At 35.8% G+C, this 24,891-nt stretch overlaps 2 protein-coding genes across 5 annotated transcripts; both read left to right on the plus strand.

The window, feature by feature from the left end:
* The first annotated feature begins 354 nt into the window (after positions 1-354).
* On the plus strand, positions 355-2,109 carry LOC137719565 (uncharacterized). Of its 4 annotated transcripts, none has more exons than XR_015964618.1 (4): positions 355-530; positions 612-704; positions 782-1,003; positions 1,695-2,090. XR_015964618.1 is itself a non-coding variant. In XM_088697788.1 (4 exons), exons 1-4 carry the CDS (start codon positions 515-517, stop codon positions 1,779-1,781), a joined length of 330 nt encoding a protein of 109 aa, XP_088553914.1. In that variant the 5' UTR covers positions 355-514; the 3' UTR covers positions 1,782-2,109. The 4 variants fall into 4 exon arrangements, 3 of the variants coding, with proteins under 3 accessions (XP_088553914.1, XP_088553915.1, XP_068314704.2); XM_088697788.1 differs by having other exon boundaries at positions 772-905; positions 1,695-2,109; XM_088697789.1 differs by having other exon boundaries at positions 772-1,003; positions 1,695-2,087.
* Positions 2,110-12,925: 10,816 nt separating this feature from the next.
* Positions 12,926-19,253, plus strand: LOC137719409 (acyl-CoA hydrolase 2). The gene is made up of 17 exons (XM_068458449.2): positions 12,926-13,110; positions 13,190-13,282; positions 13,457-13,524; positions 13,608-13,689; positions 14,158-14,204; positions 14,455-14,580; positions 15,295-15,372; positions 15,988-16,075; positions 16,232-16,344; positions 16,674-16,736; positions 16,810-16,865; positions 17,702-17,806; positions 18,005-18,061; positions 18,349-18,450; positions 18,548-18,596; positions 18,675-18,743; positions 18,844-19,253. Exons 1-17 carry the CDS (start codon positions 13,095-13,097, stop codon positions 18,916-18,918), a joined length of 1,287 nt encoding a protein of 428 aa, XP_068314550.2. The 5' UTR covers positions 12,926-13,094; the 3' UTR covers positions 18,919-19,253.
* The last annotated feature ends 5,638 nt before the right edge of the window (positions 19,254-24,891 follow it).

A 24,891-nucleotide genomic window follows, 5' to 3' on the forward strand; every position in this document is an offset into this window, starting at 1 on the left:
ATGAATTAGAAAGAAGACAAGTTTCCATAAATGACGTCATAGTCATTTTCTCCGGCCTCGGAAATAGCAATAATCAAGTAGGGACCGGTCCATCATCCATTCTGCCACCTAATATACTAAAAAAAATATGGTATAAAATTATAGTAAAAATAGCATTACTCTCCGTTTTCCTATTATTTTTAGGAAAACTAATGAAAATAGTTTGAAAACTTTTTGAGTTTTAATGATAAGGATAAAATAAAGGGTAAAGTAAATAGTACTAGAATTAATTTTTTAGTGTAAAAATATGATTTTTTGTAAAAATAAACAGTATCATGTGTTTTTCGTTAAAACTCGCATTATTTTTCCCTCGCACAGAAATGAACACATTTTACCAAAACACCGCGACCCACCAGATCCGTAACCATCAACTGTATATAGCGACCCGCTCTGTCTGGCCAATCAAATCCTTCTCTGTCCATTTTCGCGGGTGAAACGATCGGCGAACCACTTCAAACTTCGCCGATTTCACACCATGGACTCGGAATCAGGTTCGTCGCAAAGAACCCTAATTTCGATTTTGTCTACTCAATCGCTGAGCATGCTTCTCTATGTGTGTGTGCATTTTGCAGTACTTGAGTTCCTGAGCTCCGCTCCTCTGCTTCAGAGGCTCCCCAGCTCCTCTCTCAAGAAAATCGCCCAGCTCGTCATCGTCAAACACTACGGTCAGTTTCTATCAGTAAATCCTTATACTTTATGTGCAGATACGTATATAATACTGCGTATGTATAGTTTTTGTAAGGAGTTTGTTGTTCGCGAAGCCGAAACTGGGGACGGGTTTACTTCATATTGGAAGGAGAGGTTACTTTGATTTGATTGCTTGTTGGTTAGTTGAATTGGAAGTCGGTGAGCTGGAGTCTGATTCGGTAGGCTGCTTACAAAGGCTGAAGTTACTGGTTCTGCTGATGATGATGAAGGAAATCGACCCGAGATAAAATTGAAACGATATGTTATTTTGGTTATGGTGAGAACTGAGAACTCATTTTTATCTTTCCCGTTTTAGAAATTAAGAAGTTGGTTACTTTTCAATACGCTTTTTGTGGGGCACTGAGAATTGTTTAACTGTTTTTAAGCATATGATTTGAGATAGGGTTTCTACTTTCTACAATCTGTTTCTGATCTTTAGAGATTGCTTGATTTGATATTGTCAAATGGTACATGGATTTCCATGTTCAGTATGTTGTTACCGTAGTTTAATTGGATGCGATATTAGTTGAGGTATTGACATGAAACCAGACACAGGTAGTTGTCCTTGATTACTTTGGATAAAGTTGTATTTTGGTTTAGGCTACAAATGATCAATCTTTGTACTCAAGATTTTTGGATGACAGATTGTGAGGCATTGGCCTATGATTTGTGCTATGTAGCTGGAATTATAAGTGTCAAATGATTGCTTTATCTAAGGTAGTTGAAATATAAATATTATATCTTAGCTTTTCATTTTTCCTTTTTGTCTGCTTAGAGATTATAAGTCGCAAGCCTGGGCTTTAATAGTAGATTGGGCGGTATAGATAGGGGCAACTTCGCAATTCGCCTTTTATTGTTTCTCTGTGACAACGTTATCTATCTGGTTGCTCAAGCTCACAAGATTTTCCTTTAAAATGCTGTCTTATGTATGATAACAGTGGTTTCTGACATGTTCTTACTTGTGGCAGCTGATTTTCTTGGTGCTAGTGTCACGCCCCGATCCTGACATACGTTCAAGATCAACACTTGACGTCACCAAATACTCGTATATCTAACATACCCCGCCTCCGGGATATGAATAAATCACCACTCAAGGTCCAAATTGCATAGTAATTTCCAAATATTTTATGGCTGCATCTAACCTCCTCGTTAGACTGCCTACGTATCCTCAATAGGGATCAAGCCCTTCGTAGTTCACCATTTCACTATACTCGAACATTCATCACATAAGTCGTTATGTCCCAACAAAATATCACAATGTATATCATGCAATCCTTCAAAGAATAAACGACGAAGCACAATCATATTCTCTCGTCATATTTAGCAACAAATGTAGTCATAACAATAACAATGATATCCAACATAATAATCCCACAAGACGAATAACATTTCCACTTCATCCATCACATAAATCATCACGTTCCCACATAAAATCACAATTCATAGCATGTAACATATTAAAGAATTAACAAAGCACAATATTATTCTCTAGAAATATTAATCAACTAAAATAATCATAATAACAACACTCATATCCAACGTCATTCCACAATCCCGTCAATTAATCAATTCGTGAATCAAGATGCACAATCTTAGCATTTAATTACGTTAATCAAGTAATGCGATAACAAAACATTTCACGAATTTAACCAAGGAACTCTATATAATTCCCCACTTGGATTATGAGTAATAAACATGGTAATTCTAATTTATATTCACAATATCTATTGTTGGTAATTCCTATCCACTCAAATTTAGGATTCTAAGATCACCTTAAGGAAATGAACAAGAGCAAGGATTCCAGACCACTCTACGAAATCCAACAACATCGGGTTTCGGACCACTCAATGGAACCAAAATATCAAGCGATTTTCTCGTAATCTACCCAGGCTTGTCATATGTAAAGTCAATGCCTACATTATGGGATTGGTGCACTAGCAATTCAGGCACTCAGATACGCTGCGAGACTCGGGTGAGTGACAATAATATAAGCCTGTGATACAATAATAAAACCAGCGATCAATCACAATTTATAAACCTTGAATATAAATCATTCATAAGAAATCAATACCAAACTTTTGAAAACTCCAAGGGGGTCACCCAAACATCCAACGGTTCGTTTGAAACAATCACAACATCTCACAACCATATTCTCATAAACAATGAAAAGTAGGGTTAGAGCGACACAGTTCGTTCGAAGTCTACATCTTTGAAGCTATTTCAATCCAAACTCAATGAAACCCAAGGGGGATGCGATCCCGGACCATCACTCAACGGAATCGCGGAGTAAGAGGGATTCCGGACCATCACTCAACGGAATCCCAACTAGGATACGATTCCGGACCATCACTTAACGGAATCGCGGAGTGGAGTAGGAAGGATTCCGGACCATCACTCAACGAAATCGCGGATTGGAGTAGGAAGGATTCCGAATCACCACTCAACGGAATCCGAACCAGGACACGATTCCGGACCATCACTCAACGGAATCGTGGAGCACAATGCATAACAACCAATCAATGAAACAACACATAATCAAGTTACTCAAGTTATAAAAGCTCAACGAAACAAGAAATGAAATAATGAAACGAGCGTTGACACATGTTTCGAAGTAACAAACCCCATGACAATGGGTTAACGGTCCACCACTAGCCCTCACCTTTCATCAAATCAAGCCAATCATACAAACAAACCATATTTCCAATATGTACATCAAATCCCACTTCATATAACTACATTGATGGCTAAATATAAAACTTAACAATTTATAGGAAACATAACTATAAAACCATTTCATATTCACATATATTAAAGTCACTCACATTTCATCATATCATACCATTTATGTAAATCAACCACCTTTCGAATATGCACGCCAAATCACATATCACGATAATCATCAGTACACAAGCCAAATCATGTTTAATAAACATAGGTCTATGGCTATATATATATATATATATATATATATAATCACATTTCAATAGAAATCACATTATAAAACCAAATCATATTCACAGGTGATATCAATATAAGAAATCAAGGTAATAACCATATCACATATGTTAAAGTTTGGTGACGATCCAACGGTCGGATCGTTGATTCATATTTTTACCAATTAACGTATCGTAAAGAATTTAAGTTCCAACCATCAACCTATGTCATACAATTACCAAAATTGAGCTCAAGGCATCTAATTTAGCCTAAGAGTGACATCGACGGCCCCCTGGCCATGCGCCGCTGCAAGCGCCACCGTGGGTGGCAGTCGGTCGTCCCGACTCGCCTGAAAAATCCAACTATTTCCAAAAATTAACAAAATTTGCAGGAATGGAGATCTCAAAGAGAGAAACAACTTTCATACCTGCCACAAAGTCCAAAAGTGGACGGAAGGGGGTCAATTTTACCCACAAAGCTGACGGGTGCCTAAAACTTCCCGACGTCGATTCGTCGTCTACAGTGCTCCAACGGGGTCAAGGTTGGTTGGGATTTTCTTCTGGGATGATGGGCTACAAAGCCCAAGGGGTGACATTGGCCTTCGATTTGCCGATTTGTCGGAAAATTGAAAAAGGTGGTCAAAGTACTATTGATTTTCGTCGACTTTCGTAGCCTCAAACCGCCACATACCGTGGTTAATCAAGGTGGTTCATGGGTGGGTTTTGTAGAGGGGAATGAGAGCTCCAAGATGGTGGTGGTGGTGTCGAAAATCTCCACCGGAGTTGGCCGGAATCGGCCTTGGAAAATGGGAGCTCGCGGTGGGTATGGGTCGACGGGAAGGCTACTCCCCCTTCTTTTTTTTCTTTTTTTTTTTCTTCTTCTTTTCTCATTTCTCATTGGTCCTCCATCCCCTTTTAATTTGATTGGTCCCTTTCTCTCTTTACTTAAGGCTGATTAGTTAGTCTTCCTACAAGTGAGAGTTCAAATAATTTAACTACCTTTAAATAACCAACTTCAAACGTCCATAATTATACCGTTATAATCCGGACTCGCAAACGGCTTTCGTCTATACGTTCGTGAGATCGAGCTCTATTCAGAAATATAAATTGTGACCTCGAAAGATTTACGGATTTTAAATAATTAATTTCCAAACTTCAAATTTCGCAACTGGTTTGATTAAAATCTAAATTCAAATAAATTAATATAAATTCCTAAAAATAACATAAAATTTCAATAATAACAATGTGTAGATTATAACAGTGAAATCCGGGAACGGGATTTCACAGCTAGCCCATGAGAATTGCACTCTGCTGCAGCCAAAATCAATCTGAAATGCTGATAAATCTCAAAAGACATGCTCCCTTATTGAGAATATATTGCATCTGGATCCAATTGAAGTATTTTTCTACCAAAATTTTTCTCTTATACATTTATTTCTGCTCTGAATATGCCAGATGTAAAGTGATTCTAGATTTTTGTTCTTTATGAATAGAAATGTATACTGCATTTTGGAACTATTCTGAGTAAAACTTGTAATACGAGCATATATAAAGAATTGTTTTGGTTGATAAGATTCTATTCTTTTTTGCCCCCTCTAAGGTAAACATATTTCAAGGGATTACTTTGCAAGATACACCACAATTCGGACAGGTTTTTGGAGGGCAGTTAGTTGGATAGGCATGATTAATGGACTGTGGAACTTGAACTTGCATGCATGATACAATAAGCTTCCTAATTCTATGTAAAAATTAAAGGACCAAAAAGTACATATCATCATGTTGACCCTAAAAATTACAAAACTTATGTGGCGCACAGGCCGAGTAACTAATGAGCTAACTACGTCCTTCGGTTGATGCGGGACATGCCAACTTGTCGGCCGAGCTTGGTCGAGGAGTGAAATTTGTTGATGTTGCGTTGAATGCGCTACTAACTTCTTAATCTTACGACTGCGGTCAAGGAAGTAACAGGTCTCGGCCTTCGGGTTCTAGAGCCTGAAGACAAGGCTGCTAGTTCTGCGAAGCTCACGAATCATTGGCGCCGGATTCGGTCATGGTGATTATATTCGTAAAAGTATAAGCACGTCAAATCGACTCCAAATTATACGGACACAGGTACTCAAAAGAGATGTATGTCTTGATGGTAAATGTGGTTCGGCCGTTAGAATGCCGAACTCTAAAAGTCACTTGTGAGTATCCAATCATAAAATCACTTGGCATTCAATGTGCCGAATGTAGTAACTTGTAACATCTTACGTCGCCGAGAAGGCTAATAAGATGACTTATGCCAATAAGGATTCGGAAACCCTTCTCGACCGAGACTTGGATAGGTAACTAATCGGCCTTGACGCAGTGCTATTTATCCAAACTGAAGGTGCTCCTCGGTCGGCTGATTCTACGGCAACAGTGCTGTTTATCCAAACTGAAGATGTTCGCCAGTTGCATTCACAGTGCTGTTTATCCAAACTGAAGATGTGTTGGCAGAAAAAGAAAATAAAAAATCTCAAGATGTTTGAGAGGTTTGCGCAGGGTATTTGTATGTTGAATTTGGAAGGGCCTTGAATGATGCACTCTGCACTCTATTTATAGCAACAAATCCTCCTTACGATCGAGTTAAAACCATACTCGGATTAGGACTTCTTATTCTGATCCAACCTTATCTCGACCAATCCTACTCCTGTTAGGACTTTGAACTCAACCCCCTTTTCAGACTGTATTCATTTCCGACCAAGGATCCTCATTGCCTTAGAACTTTGACCCATCCTTATCCAAATCACTCATTCTTGCAATATGACTCGACCACCCTAACTGAGCGGCTTAGGACCATCAGACAACCCATAGTACTTGTCTGACCTTGATTGCCTGTATCTTTTTAACAATAGTCTGCCAGTGTTTTATATTTGTTGGAATATTAATATTCAATTAAACACCCATTGTTTATTGAGTTGTCAACTTGATTATTTAAATATTACAAGGGTGCTTTATCGTCCCTTGCCACGGCCACAACAGGATTTTCGTCGATAATGACTGCTAGAATTAGTTGTATGCGTTTTAGACAGAGCGTTCGAGTCAGTCGGTCGAGCTTGATGATTCTTCATCAAAAGCTGGTTCTGTTTTTCAGCGAGAAGTAAAACATATATCAAATTTGAAAATTTGGTGACTTTTGTGCCCTATATTGTTGCTACAGGACAATATTGGTGGCCTTGAAGGTTGAATAGGTATTCTTCAAGAAATCCTGTTCGGTTAAGTCCTCTTTACAGAACTTAAGTAGTGATCAAATTCTACAAACTTCAAAGTTGTATTCATTCACAGACTTAAAGTCTTGAAAGCGTAAATGTTGCCAGTCGTGTCTTGCTTCAAGCAAGTAAATGTCTTTCTGGTGATCGAAGCGATCAGCCAGAGCAAGCCAAAAGGTATGTGGATCATCTTTTGTGAGGTACTCAATATGCAGTGCATCATGGATATGTCTTCGGATGAAGATCATAGCAGTAGCTTTCTAAGCTTCGTTGACGGGTTCATCGTCCATATGTTCCTCGATAGTAGCTATAAGACTCTCTGCAGTAAGATGGAGATTCACGTCTTGAACCTATTTTAGATAGTTTCTTCCAGAGACTTCTAAAGCGGTGAAATTGAGCTTATTCAAGTTCAACATGCCCCTAAAACAGAGGGTACAACGAAAAGTGGTTAGCCATATGGACAACGTGGGTTCTGTAGACATGTATTGGTTTAAGCATGAAAGCTACGGGTTTCATGTGATATGTTTTGAATGAAAACTTCGAGTTTCAAAGGCACTAAATTCGAAACTACAGGTTCGATTTAGTTATGAATGTTTAGTTCATATATAGGGGTACCTAGAAGAACACATAATACAGTATACAATAAAGTGTAGTGAATTTATGGATTGCTTCATGAACCCAAGTGTGAGTGTTTCAGGACTACGAAAGATAGTCAGTGGTTCAAAGAAACGAAATAATTTATTGAACTGTTAATTGCCAAAAAATGAACTTCAGGCCAATAATTTTGGATTAATTGTCAGATTAATGGACTGTTGGTCACTTTAATTTATTCAATAGATCGGACCATACAGGGTCGATCGTAGAAGCAAAAAAATAATAACAACATTTGGGTTAAAATTCTAAAGAATGCTAAAAATAGCATTGGATTGGAAAACCATAGCCCAATACCGGTGGGCTTGGGTGCCGTGTGCAGGGCAAGGCCCTAAAAGGGCTTAGTGGGCCTCGGGTTGGGGTTTTGCGATTGGCCCAGCAATAAGGGGGAACACAAACCTAGTTTGGAAGTTGGCCAAGGGAGTGCACACGAAGGCCAGCCGCAGGCTAGTTTCGATTTTGGGCTTGGGTACGAGAAGCCCAGCCAAAAGGCTAGCTTCGGATCGCAGGCCGAGGCTAGGACAATGCCCAGCTGCAGTCGAGCGAGGTCATGCAAAGCCCAAAAAGGCTTTTAGGGCATGCTGGTGGACTTAGGGCTTCAGGCCCATATGAAGACCAACCCAGGGCGAGGCCTGGTGCTATGCAGTGGCGTCAAAACGATGTCGTCCTGGTGATGGTGTGGCTGCAGGCCAACCATGTTAGCTCGGTGACGCGGCATGGACTCGTGGCTCAATCCCAAAATTTTGTTTTTTCTAAATTAATTTCGATGTTTTGACTCACAAATTCCACATAGTATAATTGCGTATTGCATGAACAAATATATATATATATATATATATATATATATATATATATATATTGACAAAATATATGAACACATATGCAATATATATAATTGAAAGGAAAATATAAATATAAGGGGTTCATGCAGCATGTGGAATGTTTTCATGTGTTAATGTCGTTTCAAATATCTTAATTTATTTTAAAAAAAAACCTAATTGGTAAAAAATAATTGAAAACCTTTGATGTTGTAGAAGAAAGCCTCCTCCACGATCTTTCAGTTCCTTAGTTTTTGGCAAAAGCGTGCTGATAACGTGTTGTAGGCCTATTTGACTGAACTGTATTTAGGATAGAGAGAGGGGCAGGTGGTGACAAAGTGAGAAGAGAGATATGTAATTCTGAGGTGTGTGTTGTTTCACCCCATTGTGCATTTATATATAGTAGTAAGATAGGTTAAATTGTTACCCTAATAGGATTATAACTCTAATAGAATTTAACTACTAAAGGGAATATATCAAAATACTCCTTGATACACTAGGATTTACACAATCACATTCCTAATCCAATAGAACTGCAACATTCTCTATATTATATGCATTTAATATATATATATATATATATATATATAGCTTAAATGCATATAATATACACTGCTAGATTTGAGAGTCTAAATACATTGTATTATACTATTATTTATTTATATATAATATTATATATATATACTGATATTCGGTACGATACAACACTGTCGATAATGATTATGGGTACCATTACCATACCATTTATATTCGGTATGGTACAATTACCTACCCATTACCAATTTGCCACAAAACTGATATGATATGGTTGGTACGGTAATATGATAAAAAATTTCAACTTTAATTGAGATGTAGCAGTGTACGGGTCACTGACATTGTCTTCTTCCTTTGCAGTCGTGTAGAAAATAATAGCCTAAAGTTCTAGTGAAACATCATCTTCATTCTCTATGATATTTTCGTTGCTCTAAAAACTCCCGCCTAGGCAGCTGGTGCCTAAATTAATCCCTAGTTGTTTCAAAATTTAAAAAAGTTCGCCTAGACCTGTCTACATGCTTGACTAGCCTATCAAAGTTGCGATTCTCACTTAAACAGAAAACTGTTAACTTTTATTTTATATTTTATTTTTTCAATAAATTAGAAGCGACTTGTTGAATAGCACGTGAACTTGTTTCATGTTTTCAACTTGCTCCCTATTTTACCAAAAAATAAATAATAAACATGTTCTTTGACGGCCATGATCAATTTGACCGTTGGATCAACCAACAATCCAGATTCAAATTTTTTTAGTTTTATATTTATAATTTATTGAATCCAACAGCTGAGATAGAATATGATCAAATCTAACGAAAAATATATATAATTTAATGGCCCAAATTTAAATCCAATAGCTAAAATAATTGAAAAAAAATTATTTAACTTGATTCCCCCAAAAACTTATAAATACCTATGTATTTGTTCAAATATCCACACAAAACTCACTTTTCTCCAACCATTCTTCCAATTTTTCTTTCTACAATCGTTCAAAACCATTTATTCCCATTTCCAAATGTTTCAAGATGGCAAAAGATCATATTAGAGGTCGTAATTGGTCATAGAAGGAAGATGTTGTTTTGTGCTTGGCATGAGTTTGTATTGGCGAAGATGGTGCCATACGCATGAATCAAAATAAAAAAGTTTAGTGGGCTAAAATTGTTGATAAGTTCAATGAAAACTCCAACACTAACCGAATGGAGGTTGGTAATGTTTACGATTGGTGAAGGTTATCAACAAAGCGTGCACTTTATGGAAAGGAAACTTGGAGAGAGTCGTAGCTAGTGGAAGGAGTGCCATAGAAGTGATGAGTTTCTTTGTTAATATTTTATTCCCTGTGAAAATATGACTTTAGCCCTTCAAACTCAATTTTCTTCATAGAAAACCCTACATAACCTTTTTATTCAAAGAAAACCCAATGACTAGGATCCACATAAGCAAATTCATTAACTTCATATTAATTCACACATTTTACATTTTCACATGCCTAAAATACCCCTATTACATACTTGATGTAGACAATTAATTGTAAGGACATAGTAAATGATTTTGCAACAAGAAAAAAAAAAAGACATTAATGTTAAAAATTTACTACATTTTAATTTTTTAGAAAGGTTTTGAATTTTCATGAAACTATTCGATTCAATTCTTTCACCATACTCTTGAATACTTTTGGATTTATCCTTTTTTTTATTTATTAATATATTAGAACATTGTATTTCATTATCTACATGCACATTAATTTACCTACGAACAATTATACCATGGGTGTAATATAATATCTCTTTTTTACAATGATGCAAAATAATGTTTATACCAACAACAAAACGTGCCTAACATATTTACTAATACATGGAAAATAATTTACCTATATTAAGAAGAAATGTAGTTCGATGCATAGTATTAAAAATACTATGTTACACCCATGTTTATACAACAATAAAACGTGCCTAACATATCTAACAATACATGAAAAATAATTTACCTACAAGTTAGAGAAATGTTATTTGGTTGGGTGTAGTATAAATTTTTTTAATAATTGGAAAAATTAAATATAACTAGGTGTAGTGTAATTTTTTATATATAATTAGAACAAATTAATTTACCTACCTACTCTTTGAAATGTTCATTTCCAATGATGCAAAATGTTCATTACCTAACTACAAATTAATTTCCAATAATTTACCTACAACATTTATACCATGGTTGTAATGTAATATCTTTCTTTACAATGATACAAAATATTGTATGTACCAACAACAAAACTTGCCTAACATAAGTACTTGTACATGGAAAATAATTTACCTATAACAAAAGAAATGCAGTTTGATGTATAAAATCAACAATATTATGTTCCACTCATGTGTATACAACAACAAAACGTGTCTAACATATATAACAATACATAGAAAATAATTTACCTACAAGTTAGAGGAATGTTATTTGATTAAAAATATATAATATAGGTGTAGTATTTTTTTTTTAAATAATTGGAACAAACTAATTTACCTACCAATTAATATGGATAAAATTGCTACAAAATATATCACGAAAAAAAAAAAAACTACTTTTCTAGTTTGACATAGATACGGTCAATGCAAACACTTTTTTCATTTTATTTCACTTTTCCTACTACTTTTAATTTGGCATAAATTTAGGAATTTGGAAAAGGGACCATAAAGTATGAGTGGCATGAATGTAAATAAATTGTATTAATAGGTCAATAGTGTTCCTATATGTTTGCAAATTTTAAATTTGGGCTTAAACTAAATCTTTAAAGATAGATGAGTTTTTATTTAAAACTAATGAATTGTAAGGGTCAAAATCTAAACCACCCTATTTTATTTGTCATGTACATAATCTTATTTTGCAACTAATTGTATTTATATGTTCCTTGCATAGGGTGACAAAGTAATAATTATTTATAAGACAAGAACTACGCCCAAAAATCAAGTTTTTAAGTTGCATCATGCTTGGGACGTCCTCAAGGATTGTTCAAAGTGGGGAACCAATGCGGACCAACAATGGAGAAAATCATTTGGTAGTGAAGCCGCAAATACGATGATGGTAATGAATGTGTCGATTTGGTGGCCCCAACTTCTTCTTTTGCAAGGCTCAATGAAGAGATAAGTAAAAGGAAGCAAAGAGAAAAGGGAAGATGCATGATTTGGCATGTGTTTCATGTGTTTGGTGTGTTATACATTTCTATCTTATGTTTTTTATGTGTTTCATGTGTGTTATAGATGTTTCATGTGTTTTGTGTTTATACATTTTTATCATGTGTTTCATATTCTTTCATAGTATTTCATGAGTTTCATGTGTTGGTTTAGTGATTTTTCAATATTTATGAAAATTTAAATATTTTTAAGATAAGATGTTTATAAAATTAATTTAGGATCGTCTACATAATATATATATATATATATATATAATAGCCTGAATTCAATCTTTAATAATCTGGTACTAAAAATTTAACCCATAAAAATCGGAGCAGAAAAGCTATTTATGGGTTACATTCTAAATTTTTTGAGCTAAAATTTTTATCTCTTAACCCAAGAGTTGGATATAATCTAAGAGACATAGGGGGGGTGTATTTAATTGGAATTTTGAGGGATTTTAATTCTTTTAATAAATCTAGGGGTATTCAATCAAGATTTTAAGTGATTCTCTGAAATTCAATGTGTATTCAATCAAGATTTTAAGATAATTTATTAAAATTCTTACAAATTCAGGTGTATTCAATTAGAATTTTAAAGAAGTTTATAACATTCCAGGTGTATTCAATTTGAATTAAAATTTAATGGATTTGGAAAAGTTGAGGAATTAGAGAGAATTGGAGAGATTTTGTAGTGTATTTTAAGTATCCACAAATTTCACCTTTATCCATGAGATTTCAAGGGAATTGAATCAAAATTTTATATGAAATCTCTACAAATCAGTTAAACTCCATAAAAATTCATGAATTTATAAATTAAAATCTCTCAAATTCTCAATTGAATACAATTGAATATTGGGTGAACTTGTTCCCCATTTTACCAAAAGAAAAATAATAAACACGTTCTTCCCGTTCCGCAACGTATGACCACAACACATCGAGTCAAACTCTTACCCCACGCCGCGATGCACCAGATCACTTTCCGTGTCTGTCCATTTTTCCAGATGAAACGTTCACCAAACCACTTCAACTTCGTCGATTCCACACCATGGACTCGGAATCAGGTTCGTCGCGAAAAACCCTAATTTCGATTATGTCTACTCAATCGCTGAGCATGCTTCTCTCTGTGTGTGCATTTTGCAGTAATTGAGTTCCTGGGCTGCGTTCCTCTGCTTCAGAGGCTTCCCAGCTCCTCTCTCAAGAAAATCGCCCAGCTCGTCGTTGTCAAACGCTACGGTCAATTTCTATAATCTAATTGCTTTTTCGGCATAATTTAAGCTCGATTCTATCAGTAAATTTTTATACTTTATGTGCAGATACATATATAAAACTGTGTATGTATACTTTTTGTGATGGTGGTGAGGATTTTGAGGGTTTTTTTATTATTATTTTTTTCTTGTATGTGTGTAGAGAGTGGAGAGTATGTTGTTCGTGAAGGCGAAGCAGGCGACGGGGTTTACTTCATATGGGAAGGAGAGGTTAGTCTGATTGTCATTGCTTATTGGTTAGTTGAATTGGAGTTTGGTGAGCTGCAGTCTGATTCAGTAGGTTGCTTACACAGGCTGAAGTTACTGGTTCTGTTAATGCCTATGAAGGAAATCAACCCGAGTTCAAATTGAATCGATATGATTATTTTGGTTATGGTGAGAACTGAGAATTCAGAACCCATTTTTTATCTATCCTGTTTTAAAATTAAGATGTTGGGTTACTTTTCTATACCATTTTGTGATGATTCACTGAGAATTTTTTAATCGTTTGTATACATATGATATGAGATAGGGTTTCTGCTTTCTAGGATCCGTTTCTGATCTTTAGAGATTGCTTGATTTGATATTGTTAAATGGTATATGAATTTCCATGTTCAGTATGTTGTTGCAGTAGTTTAATTGGATGCAATATAAGTTGAGGTGTTGACATGAAACCAGACACGGGTAGTTGTCCTCGATTTCTTTAGATAAGGTCGTTGTTTGGTTTAGGGTATAAATGATGAATCTTTGTAAGATTTTTGGGTGACAGATGTGTGAGGCATTGGCCCATGATCGGTAATAATGTAGCTGGAATTGTGTCACCGTCCATTATCAAGGAAGTATAATGTGAAGTTAATTTTGCAGGTTTTGCATCAATTGAACATCAGGCCGATGTGATTGCTTTATCTAAGGTAGTTAAAATGTACATATAATATCTTAGCTTTTCATTTTTCTTCTTTGGCTGCTTAGAGATTATGGGCTGCGAGCCTGGGCTTTAATGGTAGATTAGGCAGTACACATTAGGGGGAACTTCGCAATCCTCTTATATTGTTTCTGTGTGACAACTACATCCATCTGGTGCTCAAGGTCACAAGATTTTCCTTTAAAACGCTGTCTTATGTATGCTAACAGTGGTTTCTGACGTGTTCTTACTTTTGGCAGCTGACTTGCTTTGTGCTACCCCATGAGAATTGTACTCTGCTGCAGCCAAAATCAATCTGGAATGCTGATGAAGCTCAAGAGACATGCTCTCTTGTTGAGAATATACTGCATTTGGATCCAATTGAAGTATTTTTCTACCAAATCTTTTAAGAGAATAGTTTTTCTATCCTTTGTTTTTCGAGTTATAATGATGTTTAAGAAATTTGATGTAGTGACTCTTTTGTGTTTTGTTTGCTAGCATTGCATTCTAAGGTATGTAGTTATGATGTGTGCTTATAGTGCCAGTTGTTGTGTGCTATCTGACTCTAGTGATTGTTGATTTTTTTTATTTTTTTTTATTTTTTTTTATTTTTTTATTTTTTATAATAATTTTGCATGTATAAGCATCAAATTTGTTGACCAAAAAATTGAATCAGATGCTAAGGTTCTAATGTGCAGATGTGTATGATTATTAAAGAGTATCTACTTTCTGAAATCGTGGGATCTCATAGATTTTCACAAGTCAAAGTGAAAACTTTGATCTCTCAAAAATATTCAGTTGGATACACATTCAATATTGTAAAAACTTAACCTGTGTAATTTTAAATTGTGCCTTGTCCACATTTATTTGTGCTCTCAATATGCCAGATGTAAAGTGATTCTTGGTTTTTATTCTTTCTGCATAGAAACATTAATGGTTTTATTTTCTTCTTATTACTGATGATTGGCATTTTTTGTAGAGAGATTACGTAATTCCATATTATACTGCATTTTGAAATATTTTGAGTAATACTTGTAATATGGGCATATTCAAAGAATTGTTTTGGTTGATAAGATTCTAATTTTTTTTTTCCCCTGAAGGTAAACATATTTCGAGGGATTACTTTGCCGGATGCGCCAAGATTCGGACAGGTTTTTGGAGGACAGTTAGTTGGACAGGCATGATTAAGTATCTTTTTCTCTTTCTGTCAAATATTTTTCTACTGAATGTTTCTCAATGAATGGACAGTCGATGTAGTGAAAGAAATGAAATATTGTGGTGGACTGTGGAACTAGAACTTGTATGCTTGATACAATAAGCTTCCTAATTCTGCCTGAAAATTAAAGGACAAAGGACATATCATCCTTGTTAAGTGCACAAAGATTGTATCCACACTTGTCTAGACCTGGATTGCCTGTATCTTTGTAACAATCGTTTGCAGTGTTTTATATTTGTGTTAAAATTAATATTCAATTAATTAATATTTTATTAAACACCCATTGTTTATTGAGATGTCAACTTGATTATTTAATTATTACAAGGGTGCCTTATATTTGCTCAAATGTTTATGTTCAGTGGGACATCAAGTTTGTTTTATCTGTTAAAGAATGAGAAGTTTCTTTTTGTTTTTATCTGTAATGCGTTTCTGCTTCTTAACTATATCTGCAACTCAATTTGATTGTTCTGTGATCGGTAGAGTTTGAGTTCATTCGGACACAGAAATAAAATTTGATCATGGCTTGGGATTCATTTAAAGTAGTGTACATGTTTCTAATATAGCTTATAAAATGCAGGCATTGGCTGCGGCAACGAAAACTGTTGATTGTCTTAAACTTCTCCATAGTCTGCATGCACATTTTCTGCTCGTTGGGGATTGTAACAGTAAGTAATTTATGTATGAGCCTACAACAACAACAACAAAGCCTTTTAATTTATGTATGAGCCTAATATCTAAAAATAAAAATCTTAAGATAAGAGGCAATATGAGTATATATATTGTCAATATATTTCTGCTTACGTGCGAGAATTGCTTTGCAGCACCAATTATATATCAAGTCCACAGAGTACGTGATGGGAAGAGCTTTGCTACTCGAAGAGTGGATGCAATTCAAAAGGGGATTAACATATTCACGTTACTGGCATCATTTAAAGTAACCATTTATTTAGACACTTTACAAATGATCTGATAACAGTCTCTTCATTATCTTTGCTTGTCATTAATACCTTTGCACTCTAGATTGCATATCAAACTGGGTAGAGGTCCAATATTGATCAATATATGTTAATCAGATTAAGCTTATGAACCACGTCTTAATGTGGTAAACAGAGATTAGATATGCCTTTCAAATTTGTAGAGATAAACTATTAAGTCTTTGCCCTAAGAAGTGTTATTTATTTCCTTTCCTTCAATGTATGCTAATGGCAGCTGCTGCTGCAATGTTATCTATTGATGGTAAGATTGGTTGTATTTGTTTTCCAGAAAGAAGAAGAAGGGTCTGTCCACCAGCAAGCAACAATGCCATCTGTGCCTGCTCCAGATAAAGTAAAAATTTCTTTCTTATTTGTTAACAGTTTTGTAGGGTGGTTGCAAATACTGAACTCTTGATCCATAACAGCTTCTGTCGATGGAAGAACTACGTGAAAAACGTCTTCTTGATCCACGTCTTCCAAGGTAAGATATATATGGCTTGTAGACCTCTATTATATGCATCATGCCTGTTAAAAAATTAGCTTGTAATTTACCCATTTGTTTGTTTATTTCATTTTTCTTCCCCTTTCTTAGTGTTGGGGAGTTGAGTTGGGATTTCTAATTTTCTATACAAACTTTACTATTAGTGTAGTGGACATAGTCACACAGCTATGTATTTTAAGGCTGTAACCTTCAGAAAAGAATATCCAGCCAGATAAAGTAAAGGCCCGTTCTCATTTGTTCCATAAATTAGAGTAGCCTTCAGAAAAGAATATCAGCCAGATACAGTAAGGGCCCCTTCTCATTTGTTCCACAAATTAGAGGGGATGGTTCATGGAGTCTAGACTCTCCATGAAACAAAACTTCTGTGCTTGGGTGGAAACCATGCACACTGGTTCCTAAGTTGGATGGACACTCAGTTCGTCTGGGCTTGAATGATGCTAGATTGAAGTTTCTTGAGTGGATGTTGTTTTCTTATTGGCTTGCTAAAAGTATAGTGTCTCTGGATTTAGTTTAGTTCTGATGAATTGATTTTGAACGGGAGATCATTCTGATTATGGATCATGAAAACTTTTGTTAATAAATAATTTCGAAAAGTTGTTAACTGTTTATTTTATTTTATTAGGTTTTTTGTATCAAAGACCTTAGCAAACAACTATCTAGGTTTATAAAAGTGTAGAGTTTATACTTTTGTTAGAGATCTTTTTTATAACTTCTATAGAAACTTTTTTTTTTTTTTTTTTTTTTCAGAAAATCTCATTTTATTGATAGCTGATGAAAAAAGTTATATATATGATATTTTTGACTGCTTGAATCAGGACTTATCGAATCAAGGCAGCTGCAAAGAAATCTGTGCCTTGGCCTATAGAGATACGATTTTGTGAGCCTAGTAGTTCAACCAATCAGACTAAATCTGCACCGAGGTTTGCTTGTTGTACTGTGATTCATAATCTCTCGCTCTCTCTCTCCTTTTTCTTTCCTCCGTTTGCTTCATGCTTCATGTGCACAAGGATATTTCAATTTTTTATTATTAAATAAAAGGCTTTGTTGTTGTTGTGACTATTGATTTATCAGTTTTGGTACTGAACTCTTATCTAAAGTAGAAGTCAATGACATTTCAGTTTGAGGTTCTGGTTTAGAGCAAAAGGAAAACTTTCTGACGATCAGGCTTTGCATAGGTATGCATCCATTTTATCTGTTAGCTGATGTTCAGTTCTGTGGTTATTTATGCTTGTGAGATCTATCACACTTAGTAATTGCATTGACAGTGAAATTAAATTAGAGGAACTCTCGTTGTGGGTTACGATAGGATATTTATTTTAGTGAATATTGTTTTGCAGAGATGGTGATTGTTTCCTGTATGATTGATTCTTTACATATTTTATTGTTAAACATAGTGCACTACATCTATTTTTCTTTATTCTTGTATATATACATTGCTTATTTTTGTATGATTGATTTCCAGATGTGTTGTAGCATATGCTTCAGATTTGATATTTGCTGGTGTAAGTCTGAATCCCCACCGCAGAATTGGAGTTAAGTTGAGTCAAGTTAGTTTGGACCATGCGTAAGTCACTTTTTTTCTTTAAAACACTTGGTCATTGAGTTGAGAATGATAAAAAATTTATTAAACATACATTTTTTTTTTTCAAATATTCTCCCAGGATATGGTTTCACCGTCAGGTTAGAGCTGACGACTGGTTACTGTATGTGGTATGTGTCAATATGCCTCATTCTTATGTGTAGTTTCGTTGAAAACTTAAAATGCTAACGCATATGTTTTTTCAACAGATAGTGAGTCCGATTGCCTACGACACACGTGGATTTGTTTCAGGCCAAATGTTTAACAGAGAGGGAGAGGTATAGACTTTTATGTACTGCCCGTCTCTCTTCACTGTTGGTTTGCATCTATGTAAGCATCGTGCGATGAACTAAAGTTAAATGTATGTTTTGATGGCAGCTTATTGTATCATTGACCCAAGAGTCCCTAAACAGGCCAATCAGACCAACTCCGGCTGCCACATCTAAGTTGTGAGCTGGTTGGTGCGCGCAGAATACTGTAGCACATCTAAAAGCAGCGTTGGGTGATCATGTCCGGTGAACCAGTTTGAGTTTGGTTCCAGATTTGTGCACTGGGTTTTACAACTATATAGAATAATGGAACTATATAGCATTAATTGTCAAAACGTTACACTAAATTGTGTAATAAGTTAATAACACATTTCAATTGTATTGAGATGTAGCAGTGTAATAAGTCAATAGCACATTTTGAACTCATATTGAGTTGACGTGAAATTATTTGTGTTTGAAAGGTGAATTTCGGTAGACGGAGAAATGGAACCCAAGTTGGTGGGTTATTTTGACTCGAGATATCCATACTCTTATTTATTTAAGGGGTTATTTTGGTTTCAATCCCTAATCAACCAAACTGTTAGACTAAAACCTTGTTTGTTTAAATATTTTGATCGAGGTCCTTAACATCATTTAAGAGATTTAACTCATGCATTGAGTTGATCGCGGTCCAGATGTGTTGTAGCATGTGCTTCAGATTTGATGTTTTTGGGTGTAAGTCTGCATCCCGACCGCAGAAGAGGAGTTAGTTTGGACCAAGCGTAAGTCCCTTTCTTTTTTCTTTAAACACTTGGTCGTTGAGTTGAGAATGATCAAATTTTTTTTATGAAACATTTTGTTTTACAAATATTCTCCCGGGATGTGGTTTCACCGTCCGGTCAGAGGTGATGACTTTTACACACTGCCGTCTCTCGTTGCTGTTGGTTTGCATCTGTCTAAGCATTGTGTGATGAACTAAAGTTAATGTATGTTTTGATGGCAGCTTATTGCATCATCGACTCAAGAGTCCCTAAATAGGCGAATTAGACCAACTCCGGCTGCCACATCCAAGTTGTGAACCAGTTTTGACTTCGGTTCCAGATTTCTCTGCACTAAATTGTGTAGTAAGTTGATAACACATTTCAAGAGATGTAGCCGTCTTCCCTTGCCGTCGTGCGGAGAATAATAGCTTAAAGTGGCAATGAAACATCATCTTTATATTCTGTGATGTTCTTGTTCTTGTTGCGATCTAAATGTTTGATTACTCTGCGTTTTTGTTTACATTTTAACTGGTGCCGTTTTGGTCAAAACCCTCTGCACGATGTTCCTTTTATTTTTTGGTGAAAATTACACTACATTTTTCTTTTGTTTTTTTATTTTTTATTTGTTTTCCGAACGATGGAATAATAATGTATGCCAAATTGATCTATATAATTGGGAGAGATGATTTATGCTTGATAGCTATACAAAGAGAAGACACTAATTTTTTTTTGAGCAAAAGAAGACACTAATTAACTTGGCTAAAGTTGATGCACAGTATCTCCATTGATTATGGAGATAATTCCTAATTGTGTCTGATAGTACCCGAGCAACTTACATAAAATAAATTTATTGCCACATAGCATCTCAATTTAATAAAGTGGTAGTATGTTATGTCATGAAGAAAAATTTATAATGTTATTATCATTTAATTTACGATGTCTTGAGCAGAAAAAAAAAAAAGAAAAAAAAAAGATTGCAATGCTACGATAATCCCTTTTCATGAGAAAACTTGAAATAGGTTCGATTTTAACTAAAAAAAAAAAATGGTTAATCTCAGTTTACTAGTCAGTTTTAGAACTTGGTAAATCTTAAAGTCCATTCCTTGCTACTAAGTCTCGGAAGTCTCTCACACTAGTCAGTTTTAAAATTTTCCCCCTTCATATTCACTACTTTCCAAAATATCGTTGAAGTCAACTATCAACAAACACCGATCTCTGTTCCCTCCATGCGTTGACTCAACATATTCCACTGCTCCTTCCTTTTTTTTTTTTTCTTTCTCCGTGCTTGCATAAACGGCAAATAATCTCCACGAGCAGTTGCTCTGATCGTCTTGGATGCATACCTCTCTTAGAAACTCTGCATACTTAACCAGCAAAACTCGGTTATCATCATTCCAAAACATACAAAGACCTCGCCTATCCCTTCTAGCTCCACAACATACATAAAGTCCCTACCCAACTTCATTTTAAGAAAATCATAACGATGACTACGATTCTTAGTCTCTAGTAGTATCACTATGTCGAAGGTGTGGAGCCTATTTTACTCCAGTAGATTGTCAAATGTTAGGTCACCCCAAATACCTGCATAATTCCATACTAGTAGTCTCATAGCGACCGTGGAGACCCCTCAAGGCTGGTCTCATTCGCCTCATTGACGAAAGTGAAACTTCCGAGTTAACGTTTCTGTTTCTGTCATACAGTTCCTAACTCTCTGGTTCCATGGCCTGCCGCCCTCTCTTTTTTGTTCCTTTTTTTTTTTCGAGAGATAGCTTCAGTGACAGGCCCAAGATTAAATGGGTTAGAATCCTATGTGAGCATGTTTGCTCTTCCGTCTCCTTCAAAATGTTGCTCACATACCTGATTGTTTGCTTTCGATTCCTCTAGGGCGATGTTTAAGTCAATTCCAGCCGTTTTCACGTGACCTTTTTATTCATTTCCTTGCTTCCGTCTTCTCATCTAGACATTTAAGATTAACATTCTCAATCCCCGGTGCCACTACTCCACCCGGATCGATCAACCCTGCGTCGTAGGACTGCTCCCTTGCTTTTCTTTCTATCTCTTCTTGTTCTTTTTGCATTCGTATTCTTTCTGCTAGGGTCTCCACCAATGGTTTCTGGTGTGCAGTTAGGTGAGGTTGCAAAGTCCTTCAAACTCTACTCCCTCCTCGGTGTTTCCTGCTTCTAGGTAGAAGCAGTTTCTTTTTAGATCCTGCTCGCTTCCCCATGCTCTGCTTGATTTCTTGGACCATGTCTCGATAATTTAACTGCCTTCCCTTCTATTACTCCAGCCTTTGCGTTGTTGTCTATGACTCTCTTCCAATCTTTGCTCCTTGCCATGGAGCTATTTTTACGGTTAAAGGAAAGGATTGCGTTCCCTATTCTCGTCATTCCCTGCACTATCTAAACACTTCTCCTTACAAACCCTAGTAGGGTGCTTTAATAGCCCACAAATTAGGCAATATTTGGGCAAGTGTTCATATTTGAAATCCACCCAAACCTTTGTAACACACATCAACGACTCTCGGACTTTAAATCTGACTCTTACTCTTAGGAATCTCCCAATACAATCCTTGTTTAGTTTGATAAACCTTCAGTACAGTCACCATTAACCCTCTAATGGATTGCTTTACTGATTCCATTATTCTCAGAGACTGGACTTTATGAATTTGTACCCATAGAGTTCCTGGTGAAAAAGGCTCCCATCGATTGCTTCCGTTCTGCGTTCTGTCATCGATCATTACTAGATCATCGTTGAACTTCCATGGTTAGTCAGCGTCTAGAAGCCTAAACATGTCTCGTTGCCCCCACAAACCCTGCTAGCAAATGTATGTTTCCTATGACTCTAAATGGAGACCCCTTCTTTTCCTCTCCAAAGAGACGTGAATCTGTTTATGAAAGCATCCATGTTTACCACTTTGAATGTTAGCACCTTTGCAATCATGATATCGTGAAATCCAACCAGTGCCTCCTCCACTTCCTTCATCTTGATTGTAACTCCACTTTTTCATTCTTTGATAAATGAAGTTTAGCTCCAAACCTCCGCCCTAATTCCTCCAAGTCATACTATTTTCGTATTTCTCTCATCGTTCTCACTCGCTGTCCACTCGTAGAAGATCTTCACCGTGTTAAAAGATATCAGCTTCTTCGTCGTATTGTGTTATGCAATTAAGTCTGGGCTGCACCGTCAAAGAAGTCTAACCCCAATTTATGCCGTCACTTGAGACCCTCCTTTCAAGGACTTTTGGTTTTCCCTTAATGAAAGAAAAAATAATAATTTGATCGTACGATTCTTCGTTATTTAAGGATACGTTTGGCATCTTAGTATCAATAAGTTAACGTGAATTTTTAAACCATTGGACGTATTTTAGTTAGTTGTGTTACGCCCTGATCTCGAGATACGTTTCGAATCGACACGTGCCGTCACACATGCATGTTCATCTTTCATGTCTCGCCTTCGAGACATGACCAAAAATACCAATAAATGGCTCAACATCACAATAACTTATCCTTTATTTCATGGCTACATCTAATCTCTTTATTGGACTGCCTACGTACTTTAGAACGGGATCAAGCCATTCATAGTTCATACATTGATAAATTCTGACATTCCACAAGGCACTTCCTAACGAAAAAAATACAGTTTCAAAATGATTCAATTCCTGGAACTCGACGAGTAATTAACTAGGTTCTAATCTATTTAACAAAACCATATAGCCGCCCAAATTGTCATTTTATCTTTCACAGATACCACATTGTTTTCCACTAACAATTCCACAATTACATCAAATAATAGATTCAGTGAATCAAAGATGCACAATATTAACATCTAACTACGTTAATCAATCAAAGATCAAATATCACATCACTAAGTTTAATAAAACCAACCTTCATAAGGTTGCCATATTTCTCTACATGCAATCCATATATCCAGAATCCAATATTATAAACTTAAGTTACAACCACAAGAGTAACCTTGAGCAACGTTTATGCACAAGAATATAAGGTTCAACGAAGATAGTGTTCTTGACCACTCAACGGAACTCAACTCTAGAATGCTTATGCCCACCCCCTCCCCCCTCCCCCCTCCCCCCCCACAATGCGGATTAATCAGGCAGAACCATAGGCATCCATCCGATAGCGTGCTCTTCCTTGCAAATTAACTAGGCAAGATCACCTAATAGATCCAATGTGATCAAGTAAGCATTGACCCCCAATGCAGATTAACCAGGCGGAGTCATCCCTTTGAACGAGTATGGTCCCTTAATGCGGATTAACTAGGCAGGACCATACAACATCCAATAATGTGTTCCCCTAATGCAGATTAACTAGGTAGGACCACTTATGGAAGTACACCGAGAAGGCAGTGACCCACAATGCAGATTAACTAGGCGGAGTCACCCCAAGGGTGCGCATGGTCCCCCAATGCAGATTAACTAGGTGGAACCATGGACATGCCTCCAATAGTGTCGTTCCCCAATGCAGATTGATTACAGGCAGAACCACTTATGAGAATAAAGAAACCAAGTAGGTAGTGAATCCCCAATGCAAATTAACCAGGCGGCGTCACCCTTAGAATGAGAATGGTCCCCCAATGCGAATTAACTAGGCAGGACCATCTATAACATGGTGTAGTCTCATCATCACACATCAGTAGAGCCGGTCCAGAGATTTTTGAGGCCCAGGGCGACACCAAAAAATGTGCCCTTACTTCATATAAAAAATTATTTATTTTTACACGTAAGACATCGATAAAATTATATTTAGAAAAGTACTTCAAACTTAGTAATTTAGAAACATGAAAAAAATCTAATTTATTTTGTATCGAGAGAAGGAAACCAAAAAACTTCAGGCTTACAAGTAGATAGATTATGAGTTTTGTTTTCCATCTAAACTTAAAAAGTGTTTTTGTATAAATCGTGAGACATTTTTTCTTATTTACTAACCTCGTCAATATAAGACTAAAAAAAATAAAGGAAAACTAATGAAAATGGCTTGAAAACTTTGAGTTTTAACGAAATTGACAAAAAGGTGTCGTAAGTGAATAGTACCAGGAGTGACTTTTTAGAGTAAAAATGTGGTTTTTCGTTAAAGTGAACAGTAACATGAGTGTTTCGTTAAAACTCCAAAAAAAATAAAGATATTTTCGAATCTTTAAGGATATGTATAAGTAATGAATGGGCACCAAATTAAACCTTTTGATGACACGTCATATGATTTGCAAATTTAGTATAAAAATTTAGTTTACGCATTACCCTTTGTTGAAGATCAGACTTGAATTGGAAAGCATGTTTAAAAATAGCAATTCACATAGTTACTAGCTAGTAATTAAAAATAAATTAACAACCAACAAAAATTCGTAAATATTGAAAAAAATAAACATGCACATAACATTTCGAACTTATGGCCTCTCGTTAATTT

Source organism: Pyrus communis, chromosome 1 (assembly GCF_041283825.1).
Source record: "Pyrus communis isolate YQ-2024b chromosome 1, ASM4128382v1, whole genome shotgun sequence".
NCBI lineage: Eukaryota > Viridiplantae > Streptophyta > Magnoliopsida > Rosales > Rosaceae > Pyrus > Pyrus communis.